We start from the raw sequence: 13,344 nt of genomic DNA, 5'->3' as shown, positions 1-13,344 counted from the left end.
TATACGGTCAATACGAACTGCAGTACCTTAAATTTTTTTTAAAACACTAGTGCCTTAAAGTAGCATCTTTAACGCTCGTATGGACTTCTAAAAATTGCATTTTTAACACGGTTGTAGAAAAAATAAATTAATACTTTTTGAGTTATTAAAGATCAAAGAATCAAATATTTTAATTTTTTGTGAAATAAAATAAATAAAATAACCCAATAAATCGATAAACGGACAAATTCTAAGCAAAATTTGTTAAATAAACTTAAATACCTCCTTTTTGAATTATTAAAAATAAAAGATTTTAATTTTTCGCTAAAAAATGCAGGTTTGAAGCTGTTTTTCATAAATAACTCAAAAACTATAAGTGTTTACAAAAAATACATCATTATCAAAATTGAAGCTAATAAAAAAATAGAATAAATTTTTCTTAGTTGAAATACCTTGTATTATTAATTCAAAGTATTTTTTTTTGATGAGTCATGTCATTCTCTTTGCCTTATCCCACACAATTCTATCTTGGGTCATATCAATGTTAATCCCCTTTACCAACATGTCCTGCCTTATTGCCTCCCCCCAGGTCTTCTTTGGTCTTCCTCTCCTACTCCTTCCAGGAATCTGCACTTCAGCTATTCTTCGTATTGGGTGATTAACGTCTCGACGTTGAACATGACCAAACCATCTTAACCTATGCTGTCTTATTTTGGCATCAATTGGTGCCACACCTAGACTTCCCCTAATATACTCATTTCTAATTTTATCCTTCTTTGTCACTCCACTCATCCATCTAAGCATTCTCATTTCCGCCACATGCATTCGTTGTTCCTCTTTCTTTTTCACTGCCCAACATTCAGTTCCGTACATCATAGCCGGTCTTATGGCTATTTTATAGAATTGTCCCTTCAGCTTCATTGGAATTTTTCTGTCACACAACACACCACTCGCTTCTTTCTACTTCATCCATCCAGCCCTAATTCTACTGCATGCATCTCCATCTATTTCTCCATTACTCTGTAATACCGATCCTAGGTACTTAAAACTATTGCCTTTCACAATCATTTCACCATCCAAAAATACCATTTTATTTGTAGTAGCTCCATCTTTAAATGAACATTCCAAATACTCTGTTTTTGTCCTACTAAGTTTTAAACCTTTTTCCTCCAGAGCTTGCCTCCACTGTTCCAGTTTTTGTTCTAAGTCTCTTTCACTATTTCCTACTAACACGACATCATCAGCATACATTAAGCACCATGGAATGTTACCCTGTAGTTTCGCTGTTATCTGGTCCAAAACTAATGAGAATAAATACGGACTAAGCACAGAGCCTTGGTGCAATCCTACTTTCACATGAAATTTATCGGTCTCTCCCACACCTGTCCTAACACTAGTCGTTACTCCCTCATACATATCCCTCACAATCTTTACATATTCACCAGGGACTCCTTTCTTATTGAGTGCCCACCACAGAATCTTTTGAGGAACTCTATCCTATGCTTTCTCAAGATCAATGAATACCATATGAGCGTTTGTTTCTTTACTCCTATATTTTTCCATCAACTGCCTTATAATGAAAATTGCATCTGCTGTTGATCTACCCTGCATAAAGCCAAATTGATTCTCAGATATTTCGGTCTCTTCACGTATCCGTCTATCAATTACTCTTTCCCATATTTTCATGGTGTGGCTAAGCAGTTTTATAGCCCTGTAGTTTGTACATTGTTGTATATCTCCCTTGTTTTTGTAAACAGGTACCAGTATACTGCTTCTCCATTCGTCTGACATTTGTCCGACTTCCATAATTCTATTAAATAGACCTGCTAGCCACCTTGTTCCTGTCTCTCCCTATGCTCTCCATACTTCCCAGGAATATCATCTGGTCCTACCGCTTTTCCTTTCTTTATTTTTTGAAGCGCTTGAGCCACTTCCTCGTTGGTTATTTTGGTGACCATTGCTGCTACTGTCTCCGTTGACTCTACAGGCTGTCTGTCAAATTCTTCATTTAATAAGCTGTAAAAGTACTTTCTCCATCTCTTTTTGACATCCCTTTCGTGAACTAGTATTTTATTATTTTCATCTCGGATACATCTAATCTGATTAAAAGCTTTTGCTTTCTTTGCTCTCTGTTTGGCTATTTTATATATCTTCGTTTCGCCTTCCCTGGTATCAAGTTAGTCGTATAGGTTTGAATACGCTTCTACTTTAGCTTTTGCTACTGCTACTTTCGCTTCCTCTTTCGCCACCATATAGTTTTGAAGATCTGTGTCGGATCTGGTTTCTTGCCAATTTTATATAATTTTCTCTTCTCTTTTATTTTTCCTTGTACTTCGTTTGACCACCACCAAGTCTCTTTATCCTCAAACTTTTTTCCTGACGTTTTCCCAAGTATTTCAATAGCTGTCTCTCTAATACTACTGGCCATTTTTCTCCAAATTCTATTAGGGCTTCCTTTCATGTTCCAACATATTTTTTCTACTATTCTTCTCCTGAATAGACCTTCTTTCTCATCTTTCAGCAGCCACCACTTGATTTTTTGTGGTCCTCTCCGATATTTTGGTTTAGTTTCGCTTTTTACTTCGATGTCCAGAACAAGCACCTTATGTTGTTGTCTTACTATCTCACTAACTATTACCTTGCAGTCCTTGCATTCACGTATGTCTTCTTTCCTTATCATGAAGTAGTCTATTTGGGATTGATGTTGTCCACTTTTGTAGGTAATAAGTTGAGTTTCTTTCTTTTTAAAGAATGTGTTAAAAATCGCCATATCCAATTCTGTTGCTAATTCAAGCATGTCATCTCCTGCTTTATTTCTAGTTCCAAAGCCTAATCCCCCATGTATTGTTTCATATCCTGTCTTGGTTTGGCCCACATGTGCATTGAAATTTTTTTTCGATGAGTATTTAAGTATAAATCTGAAAGCTTAAATAACGGGAAAACCATGCATTTTATAAAATATACTTACTCAACACTTACCAAAGTACTCAGAAATAGCTATCAAAAATGACCTCCAGAAGAAGTTGACAGCATCAAAATTTATGCTCCAAAAATTTTTCAAAGTTTTACAAAGAAATGTTTCTTTAGAATATCTCATTTGTATGACATCAAGTTTATCCAACAACCATTTAATAGGTAATTTCAAGAACTATAACATGGTATTAAATTTAATCTTCTAAATCCATTATTTTTAAAAGATTAAAGGGTTACGAATACATCGTTCTTGCACTAAAATTTAGGCTTTAAACGTTTCTATCTCGGTTATTTTTTATCTTACAAAAGTTGGCATCATGTCACTTTTGTTTCTTGAGGTATCCTCTAACTATATATATACACCGGTATTTAGGCGTTAACGCCCTTCCGGTAGGGATCTATGGGGAGTGTCACCGAGCCGCAAGCCCTTATCCCTTGCCGTACTGCTCCCTCATAGGCCGATCAGACGCCTGCATATTCCAGTCTAAGCGTCAGATTCATATTAGAATTTTATACTGACGCGTTAGCCTTTTTTGTTTTCCGTTGACCTGGCTGGGGCTTGAACTCGCATTCATCATGGAGAAGTGAAGTGCGGTCAGCCGCTAGTCCCACTGAGCTGTCCGATCGACATGCCTCCTCTAACTACTCACCAATGTTCATGAAAATCGATGGAGATTCAACTAAATCGTGATGGTACTAATACATTTATCAATCAACGCTAATACTTATTTTTTAGAATGGCTCAACCGTTTCTGATTTCAAAACTGCTAAAGGTGTATGAAGAAATACCAACAGAAGAGAGCATGAACGACATTTATTTGTACGCCGGTTTAATCATAGTTACTTCATTTCTTAATGTAATAATGGTACACAGATTCAATTTGGCCGTAATGCAAATAGGAATGAAGATGAGAATAGCATCTTGTTCACTAATCTATAGAAAGTCTTTAAAACTCAGCAAATCTGCTTTAGCGGAGACTACAATAGGTCAAATGGTAAATTTATTATCGAATGATGTAGGAAGATTCGATCAAGCTACACATCACCTTCATCATTTTTATTTGGCACCCATACAGACAACCGTCGTGATGGTGCTATTGTATCTTGTTGTTGGATGGACAGCACTACTAGGAACCGTGTTCTTGTTACTGTCCATACCACTCCAATGTAAGTATAAATCAAGTCTATTAATTTAAATAATATTCAAATTATCAAGTAGAACCAAAGATATAGACGACAATACCAGACCTCTTTCTTCTATGGCGCTACAGCCTAATCCGGGCCCTGACCTCCCCCAGCATCCGCCTCCAAATATCTCTGTCCCTGGCTGCTCTCCTCCAGTTATCCTCTCTCAATATCTCTTTAGCATCGGTTCTCACTTAGTCTATCCATCTCTTCCTTGGTCTTCCTACTGGTCGACGTCCCACCATAGTTCCGCTAAGAATGTGTTTGTCCATTCTTATGAGGTGACCTGCCTAGTCAATCTTTGTATTTTTGCATAATTTGCTATAGAGGGTTCTTTGTAATATTGGTATAGCTCGTGGTTGAACCTTATTCTCCATATACCATTTTCGCAAATGGGTTCCAATATCCTTAATATCTTTTCTTCAAAAGTATTAATAAGGTCTATTATCTTTTCTGTCATGATTCATGTTTCTACGCCACATGTTGTTATTGGTCGTATGATGGTTTTACATTGAAAAAATAAACTGTTTTTAAGGCATGGTTAGGCAACTATTTTTGCATTGTTTGCCCATGTCTCACTTGCATATATTAAAGTTGGTACAGATATTGCATTGTATACCTTCAGTTTTATTTCTTTATATATTTCTTCCTTTCCAAATATTGTTTTATTTAGTGCATAGTAGATCTTATTTATTTTTTTCGTCCTGTATGAGATTTCCTGATCTAGCTTTCCATCCTCTGATATTATTACTCCCAGGTATTCAAACGTCGAGACTGTTTGTATTATTTCGTTTTTGCATCTAAATATCGTTTGGTTTATTTCTTCCCTTTTCTTTAGGGTTACTATCATGGACTTCGTTTTCTTTACATTTATCTCCATTTTCAAATTTTCTATTTCTTCCACCCAGATATCGATTAATTTTTGCATTTTCTCTTGATTGTCTGCTATTATTACTAGGTCATCTGCATATAGTTATCCCTCCATTCTCACTGGTACTAAATTCCTGTACCCTATTGTTGACTGTAATTGCCTTGGCCTTCTTTTAGCGCTCTTCATTACTCTATCCATTACTAATATAAACAAAACTGGGATGAGACTGTCCCCTTGTTTTATTCCTCTCCTTAGGTTTATTATCGTACGTTTCTATATGTAATTTTTACCACGCTTACTATCTTTTGCGGGATTTGCAGGTCTTCCATTACTGACCATATTACTTCTCTATTTATAGAATCAAAAGCAGCTTTAATATCTATAAACGTAATATATAAGTCTTCTATTTCGTTTTTCCTTTCAATTATATTTCTCAGTATGTATATATTATCTGTTGTTCCTCTTTCTTTCCTAAAAGCCGCTTGTTCTTCTTCTAGTTTTCCTTCCAGTTCTTTCCTGAGCTTCCTTTCTATTATCTCGGTGTACACTTTATATGCCACTGATGATAAGCATATAGCCCTATAGTTATCACATTCCGCTTCATCTCCTATCTTGTGTATTGGTATCAATAAATTTTCTTCCCAGTCTTTCGGTATCTTTTCTGTTCTCCATGCTTCCCTCATTATTTCCAGTAGCCAAAGCTTGCCTTGTTCTCCCACGTACTTGCTTTTTTCCAGTCTCCTAAAATTTCTTCTGTGTTCCATTGTTCTTCTGTGTTCCATCATTCTAGTCAACTGGGCTAGATTCATCACTGGAATGGTTCATTCCAGTGCAGGCTCACATTATTCAAGTGTCATTCCACTGGAATGGAGTACTGGAATGCTGGACTGAAATCATATGAACCGGACATTAATCCAGTATAGTGCTGGACTGGATCATGTCATCCAAATTATTCCAGTCATTCAAAAGCTGTAATATCGGTAAACTATAGTGACAATGCTTTAATTGGCAGTTTAAAAACTCATCCATATTATAAAATATAATTTTTTTTAGCATGGTTGGGTAAAAAAACATCACAATTTAGGTTAAAAACTGCTACACGTACAGATGAAAGAGTAAGACTAATGAACGAAATTATTTCTGGTATCCAGGTCATTAAAATGTACACTTGGGAGTATTCCTTTGCAAAACTAGTAGAATATGTAAGAAAGTAAGTAGGTACCTACGTTAATATAGAATACATTCATATAATTTAAAGGAGTGCTCAAATGAAATTTTTGATAGAAATGCCAAATATTCCATCATCATTATCAGCATCTTCGTTTTTCTTTAGCGGTGTTCATGTTTCTTATAGTCTTATTAGTGTTTTGTACAATTGCATCTACGAATTATGCCCTAATATTTTAGAAGTTAGCAGTTTTTCATTTGTGTAATATGGCCTGTTTTCTTTGGTTATACGAAGATCATTTAATTTTTCAAGACGACGCGACGGTGTCGTAATTACATTATTCTTTATTTATTCGTCAATATTTAGACTAACATTTTCCACGGCATGGGATTGGGTGGAGAAGCAGCTTCGAATGACCTCCTCGGTCACCAGATTTGTCCCTCTTTGACTTTTTTGTGGGGGTTTCTAAGAAGTAAAATCTATAGAACACCACCGGTATCTTTAGAAGATTTACGTCAACGAATTATTGTCCACGAATGCCTAGGAATCAGTCCGTAAATGCTTGTGAATGTGGATAAACGTTTCGAACAAAACTAAACTTACATATTATATGGATGCCCTTGTATTCACCATTTGGTCAACTAAGGTATAAATAACCAACTAAAAATATTGATTAATTTTTTTTCTAATAATTCAAATAAAGTACTAGTCCATGTGGTGAGACCGCTCCCGTCTGGAAAAATATTTGATTCGGTTTCTTTGTGGATTCCTATTCAAAAATGTCCCCTTTAAACAAATCTGGAGAGTGCCGGGCGGAATTTTTGGGCATAAATTATTTACACATTTTTTTTAAATAAATACAAAAGATCACGTTTTTTGCTCCGAAACATATACTTTTGAGTTTTGTGGGTCATTCTGAACAAGAAAGGTATCTTGTAAATTTTCTCAGAAATTGATAGTTTTCGAGTTATAGGCGATTTAAAATCTGAAAAATGCGAAAATACGCATTTTCGAGGCTTAAAAACTAATATTAAAATTAGAATTTTTGAGGTTCGCAGATACTTAAATTGAAGACTAAATATTCAGCTTCAAGATTCTGAAGAGTGATCGCGTCTAACTTTAATTTATACCGTTGTTTTTTAATTGTTAAATATGCGTGTTTATCCGATTTTTTTGCCGGTCCGGCGCGCTCCGTTTCAATAATCTCCTATTTTCCTCTGAAAAATATTTTTTTCTAGATTCTTTGGGACATTCTAAATAAAATAAGTTTCCTGACATTTTTCTCAAAAGTTAATAGTTTTTAAGTTATAAGCGATTTAAAATCCGAAAAATGACAAAACGCATTTTCAGATTTTATCGCTCATAACTTTAACTATTAACTTTTGAGAAAAATGTCAGGAAACTTATTTTATTTAGAATGTCCCAAAGAATCTAGAAAAAATATTTTTCAGAGGAAAATAGGAGATTATTGAAACGGAGCGCGCCGCACCGGCAAAAAAATCGGATAAACACGCATATTTAACAATTAAAAAACAACGGTATAAATTAAAGTTAGACGCGATCACTCTTCAGAATCTTGAAGCTGAATATTTAGTCTTCAATTTAAGTATCTGCTAACCTCAAAAATACTAATCTAAATATGAGTTTTTAAGCTTCGAAAATACGTATTTTCGCATTTTTCAGACGGGAGCGGTCTCACCACTTGGACTATACTGGACCAAAGGGCTTAGCCGGGTAAGATGATGAAAAATGCCCTTAACTCGATTCTAATTCCATATAGGTCACCGTTTAGCACATATAGAGAAACTCACTTTCTGAAATTTTTAGCCCCCTAGGTGGTCACGTGACCCACATAGAGCCTAATTAGGCTTTTTATGTTTTTATTTTTTATCTCAGCCGCATCAAGAGCTAGCGAAAAACTTTAAATAAAAAAGTTGTAAGTTTCAAAAAGATCTGTCCGAAAAAATTTTTTAATTTTTGGCGGGAAATTTAAATTTTTGGACGATTTTAAAATTTTAAATGAGTATAAAAAAATAACTAAGACATTCGTTTTCACGACAAAAATTTATAACGTGTATTTTTGCATAATGTTTCACCCTGAATTTTTTCAGATTTTTAAAATTGGTGAAACTTACTTTTAAAAATTAAAAACCCCATTTTTTTGTTTTTTTTTTTTCGCTATTTGGTACAATTTTATACATGGTGTTTAAAAAAAGGTAACACCGTCACTAGGATAGATAAAAAACTGAAAAACAATTTTGGTTTGCTTAATAAATTTTTTTTGAAATTTATCAATTTTCAAGATACAGGGCATTGAAGAAAACAAAATTTAACACATTTTTTACGATTTTGCCGAAACTACTGGCAACATTGTAATAAAATTTGGCAGGTTTTAAGAGGTAGTTATTGTGCATTTTTTGACATACAATTAAGAATTTTATATTCATCATTGGCGCGCATACGGGTAATGGTCTGAACTTTTTAAAGAAAAAAAAAGATAGTACGCCATTGACATATATTTCAAAATAACAATCATTTTTGAATTCCTCGTTCCATTTGTGACAAATAATCTATCTTCCTAATCTATATGAAAATGACGCGTCGTATGAAAAAAAGGGAAGATAGATTTTGTGTCAAAAATGCAACGAAGAATTCAAAAATGATTGTTAATTTGAAATATGTCAGTGGTGTACTATCTTTTTTTCTTTAAAATTCAGACCATTACCCGTATGCGCGCCAATGATGAATATAAAATTCTTAATTGTATGTCAAAAAATTTTCAATAACTACCTCTTAAAACATGCCAAATTTTATTACAATGTTGCCAGTAGTTTCGGCAAAATCGTAAAAAATGTATAATATTTTGTTTTCTTCGACGCCCTGTATCTTGAAAATGGATGGCATTACAAAAATTTTTTATTAAGCAAACCCCAATTGTTTTTCAGTTTTTTATCTATCCTAGTGACGGTGTTTCCTATTTTTTAAACAACATGTATAAAATTGTATCAAAAGCGAAAAAAAAAAAACAAAATAATGCGGTTTTTTATTTTTGAAAGTACGTTTTACCAATTTTAAAAATCTGAAAAAATTCAGGGTGATACATTATGCAAAAATACACGTTATAAATTTTTTCGCGAAAACGAATGTCTTAGTTATTTTTTTATACTCATTTAAAATTTTAAAATCGTCCTAAAATTTAAATTTCCCGCTAAAAATTAAAAAAAAAATTTCTCGGACAGAACTTTTTGAAACCTACAACTTTTTTATTTAAAGTTTTTCGCTAGCTCTCGATGCGGCTAAGATAAAAAATAAAAACATAAAAAGCCTAATTAGGCTCTAGGTGGGTCACGTGACCACCTAGTGGGCTAAAAATTTCAGAAAGTGAGTTTCTCTATATGTGCTGAACGGTGACCTATATAGAATTCGAATCGAGTTGCGGGCATTTTTCATCATCTTACCTGGCTAGGCCCTTTAAAAATTTAAAGACTAAATGTATAGAGAATTGCAAGGGCTTTCGTTGGGTTTTTCAAAAATGTTATAGTTCCTGATAATGCCTGTTTCGTTTTCGTCCAGCCACCCTTTATATATTATTTAATTTTACATTATGTATACCTATCTAATATTTTTGTTTTAGAATGGAAATGAAGTATATCCGAAAAACCTCTTTAATTCGTGGACTTCTCATGTCTATGACTACAGTGTTAAATAAAGGTGCTGTTGCGATCAGCATAATTACTTATGTAATCTCAGGAAATACTCTAACTGCTTCATACGCCTACACAGTCGCTTCCTACTATCGACTTCTAGGTTCTATAACCATGTGGTTCCCCCAGGCAGTATCTCAAGGTTCCGAAATGTTTATATCAATGAAGAGAATCCAAAGCTTTTTACTGTTTGACGAACTAGAGGCTGACAAATATTTTGAACCTGGACAAGAACTGAAGGAAGTCAAAAAACAACATAAATCTATTACTGATAAAGTTTTACAAACGTCAAATGGGAGTATTCATATCAAAAAGGCATCGGCAAAGTGGCTAAAATCACAACCAGACAATAATTTGGAAAATATTAACATGGACGTTACAGCGGGTGACGTTGTAGCTGTTGTTGGATCTGTAGGCAGTGGGAAATCAACGTTATTGCACATAATCATGAAAGAATTAGAACTTCAAAGTGGCTCCGTAGATATAACTGGTACAGTGTCTTATGCTTCCCAAGAACCATGGTTGTTTGGTGGCAGCATAAGGCAAAACATTCTTTTTGGAGAAGAGTTCGACCAGGAAAAATACGATGAAGTAGTTAAAGTATGTGCTTTAGAAAGAGATTTCACATTATTCCCGCACGGGGATAGAACTTTAGCAGGGGAAAGGGGAGTTACTCTTAGTGGCGGACAACGAGCAAGAATAAACTTAGCTCGAGCAGTCTATAAAGATGCTGATATATATTTATTAGATGACCCCCTCTCAGCTGTTGACACTCATGTAGGCAAACATCTATTTGAAGAATGTATTTGTGGATATCTCGGTAATAAGTGTGTCGTATTAGTAACGCATCAATTACAACATTTAAAGAACATTGATAAAATCTACTTAATGACAAACGGTAAGATAGCAGTATCAGGATCTTACTCTGATATAAGAGAGTCGAATACAGAATACAGTAAATTGTTAGCTGACATTGAAGAGGAAGAAGAAGAAACCAGAAGAAAATCTCAGCGAGTTGCGACTAAATCTGAAAAGCCCGAGAAAGAAGGTGCTGTCCAGGTCTTACAACGCGAAAGTACAGGAAGTGGTAATATATCTGACCACGTTTACATGAGTTATGCCAGAGCGGGAGGAAATCTAATTAAAGTGTTTCTGTTGATCTTCATGTTTTTCTTTGGCCAGGCTTTGGATAGTTTATCGGATTATTTTGTAACTTTCTGGTAAGTAATGCAGTTTCTTCTACTCTATTTATTTAACACAAACTTAGAATATTTTGTATTATGAAGATAAAAAGTACTTATCTGAAGCAATTGGACTTCGTTCTAAGTTTTCACCCAACTTCACGGATGTAGCACCGGAAGTCGATATTTGAACTCTCGTGCAGTGGCGGCTCGTGATTTTTACAATAGGGGAGGCTATACCTAACTCTAAAATATCTAGATCAAATTTGCACTAGCAAAAAATGAGCCAAAAAATGTAATGTAAGGTCCAATTTTTTGACCATTTTTTATTTACATTTCATAATATCATCATAATTCATAATTTCATAATATCATATCATTTTAAAAATAATTAGTCTAATTGTAAAAGTTTAATACCAAAGTTTGTGTCGTTTATTTGTTAACAATTCCATTTTTGTAAGTAGATATGCATATCAAAATAAATACAGATTTGAAGTTTTGCAGTCCATACAGGTTGAAGTTTTACATTTTTTAAGATACTCAACTGAATTTTTTAATTCTAAACGCGGCCTACTACTGCGAATCCAAATCATGATAAATTACCGATATTTTGCTTTGCGTTACAAATATCGCAAATAAGTTATCTGAACAAGTTGTTACAAATAATATTCTAACCCCACATACCAAATTTCATAACAAAATTCGCACTTTTAGTTTTTTCATTATTTGTAGTCAGGACCCTAAAATTCGTTGTCTCGAGATGCACGCAACGGCAACGGAGCCAAGAAGCTAGTTAGCCTCCGTTGGTAAATCTCCGGGCAGCGTGTGATGGCACCGTAGATGCCACTGTTAGGAGACCGGGTCTCCTTAAACGCCTGCTGCGCTGCGCGGAGCATTAGCAACGGAGTCTGGCCGGCTTCTCGGCTCCGTTCATGCATCTCGGGATAACCCAGGGTCCTGCCTACAATAATAATAAAAAAAACTGAGACGAAATCATGCGTTCTAATGCTAATGCTCCGTGCGTATGGATATTTAGTGATAATATTAAATGTATGGGGAGGCTAAACCTCCGTTGCCTCATCTGACGAGCCGCCACTGCTCTCGTGTAACTTTACGTCGATTGATATACGCTTTCACTAATTTTCAATCATTTTTGCTAAAATTCCGGTCATAAAGTTTTAACCGGAACGGAACTGATATTTTGTTTTTGTCTAATTAAGGCGCGACAAATAATATATCGCTTCTACTACTTCGGTAATAGATTAACGACAAAATTCGACGGATACCAGTCCAAGTTGGTTTTATAAAGGGATTCAGCACAAGTGACCATTTATTAAGTATAAAAATCCTTATAGAACGAGCAAATGAATACCACATTCCTCAATATATAGCGTTCGTAGATTTCAAAAAGGTTTTCGACAGTGTCCAACATTGGGCTCTGAAAAGTTCTTTGATTAAAAGCAGAATTGACCACAGATATACAGACCTAATACCCAATATACATATATGTTACCGGCCAAACCCGATTTCAGGACAAATTAGTTTGGCCTAGGCCAAACTAGTTTGTCCTAGGCCAAGCTAGTTCATCCTGATATAAATGCACACACTTCAGGATAAACTAGTACGGCCTAGTCTAAACCAATTTTGCCGGGTCGAAAGTAATTTAGTGAACATGTAAGGACTTTTCCCAAATCACGTCCGAACAGGGATGGCAAAAAAATTATACATCGATATATTGTATCATATGATACATCGAATGAAGATATTGATACATTGCTATAAATCAATATATTCTTGTATAATTAAATAATATAAAAAATAATAAATAAAAGGATGAGGTTTTCTCCAAAAATTAAAAGAAAAGATACATTTACGAATAAAATCGAGTACGAATTAATATTGTTTTCACCAATTTTGAAAAAATGTGAAAACGTTGAATTATCCACGAAAAATGAGGTGTCAAATGAAAGCTTATAATCCAAGGATGGTACTAAAGGTGAGAAATTTGACCTAGGCTGTCTGTCCGTCCGCCGCGAATATAATAACTCAATGTTATTGTTTGTTTGTTACGAATAATTAAAATTTTAATAAAAATGATTATTTTTTCAAGAACAAAGTATTTTATTCAATTTATTATTTATATTAAGCCGTACTAGTTCACTGAATTACTTTCTTCTTCTTGGCTTTTTCCCATTATAAGTTTGCCGTTTTCGTCTTCCATAGCACTCTATTCTCTCAGTCGCCATCTCTGAGGTCTCTATCTATCATAGCATTTCCTATGTA

General features: G+C 34.5%; 1 protein-coding gene across 2 annotated transcripts in view; it reads left to right on the top strand.

Annotated features, from left to right (window-relative positions):
- LOC114326681 (ATP-binding cassette sub-family C member 4) overlaps positions 1-13,344 on the top strand; it is a 111,801-nt gene that overhangs the window by 28,395 nt on the left and 70,062 nt on the right. Inside the window, exons 4-7 of one of the 2 annotated variants that reach the window (XM_028275089.2) lie at positions 3,689-3,772; positions 3,827-4,119; positions 6,062-6,218; positions 9,811-11,100. In XM_028275089.2, coding sequence (XP_028130890.2) covers positions 3,689-3,772; positions 3,827-4,119; positions 6,062-6,218; positions 9,811-11,100 — 1,824 coding nt within the window. Of the gene's footprint in view, positions 1-3,688; positions 4,120-6,061; positions 6,219-9,810; positions 11,101-13,344 lie in introns of both variants that reach the window. The other variant, XM_050650152.1, reaches the window with a different exon arrangement.

Source organism: Diabrotica virgifera, chromosome 5, assembly GCF_917563875.1.
Source record: "Diabrotica virgifera virgifera chromosome 5, PGI_DIABVI_V3a".
In the NCBI taxonomy this organism is placed as follows: domain Eukaryota; kingdom Metazoa; phylum Arthropoda; class Insecta; order Coleoptera; family Chrysomelidae; genus Diabrotica; species Diabrotica virgifera.
This window is presented reverse-complemented; position numbering and strand designations above follow the sequence as displayed.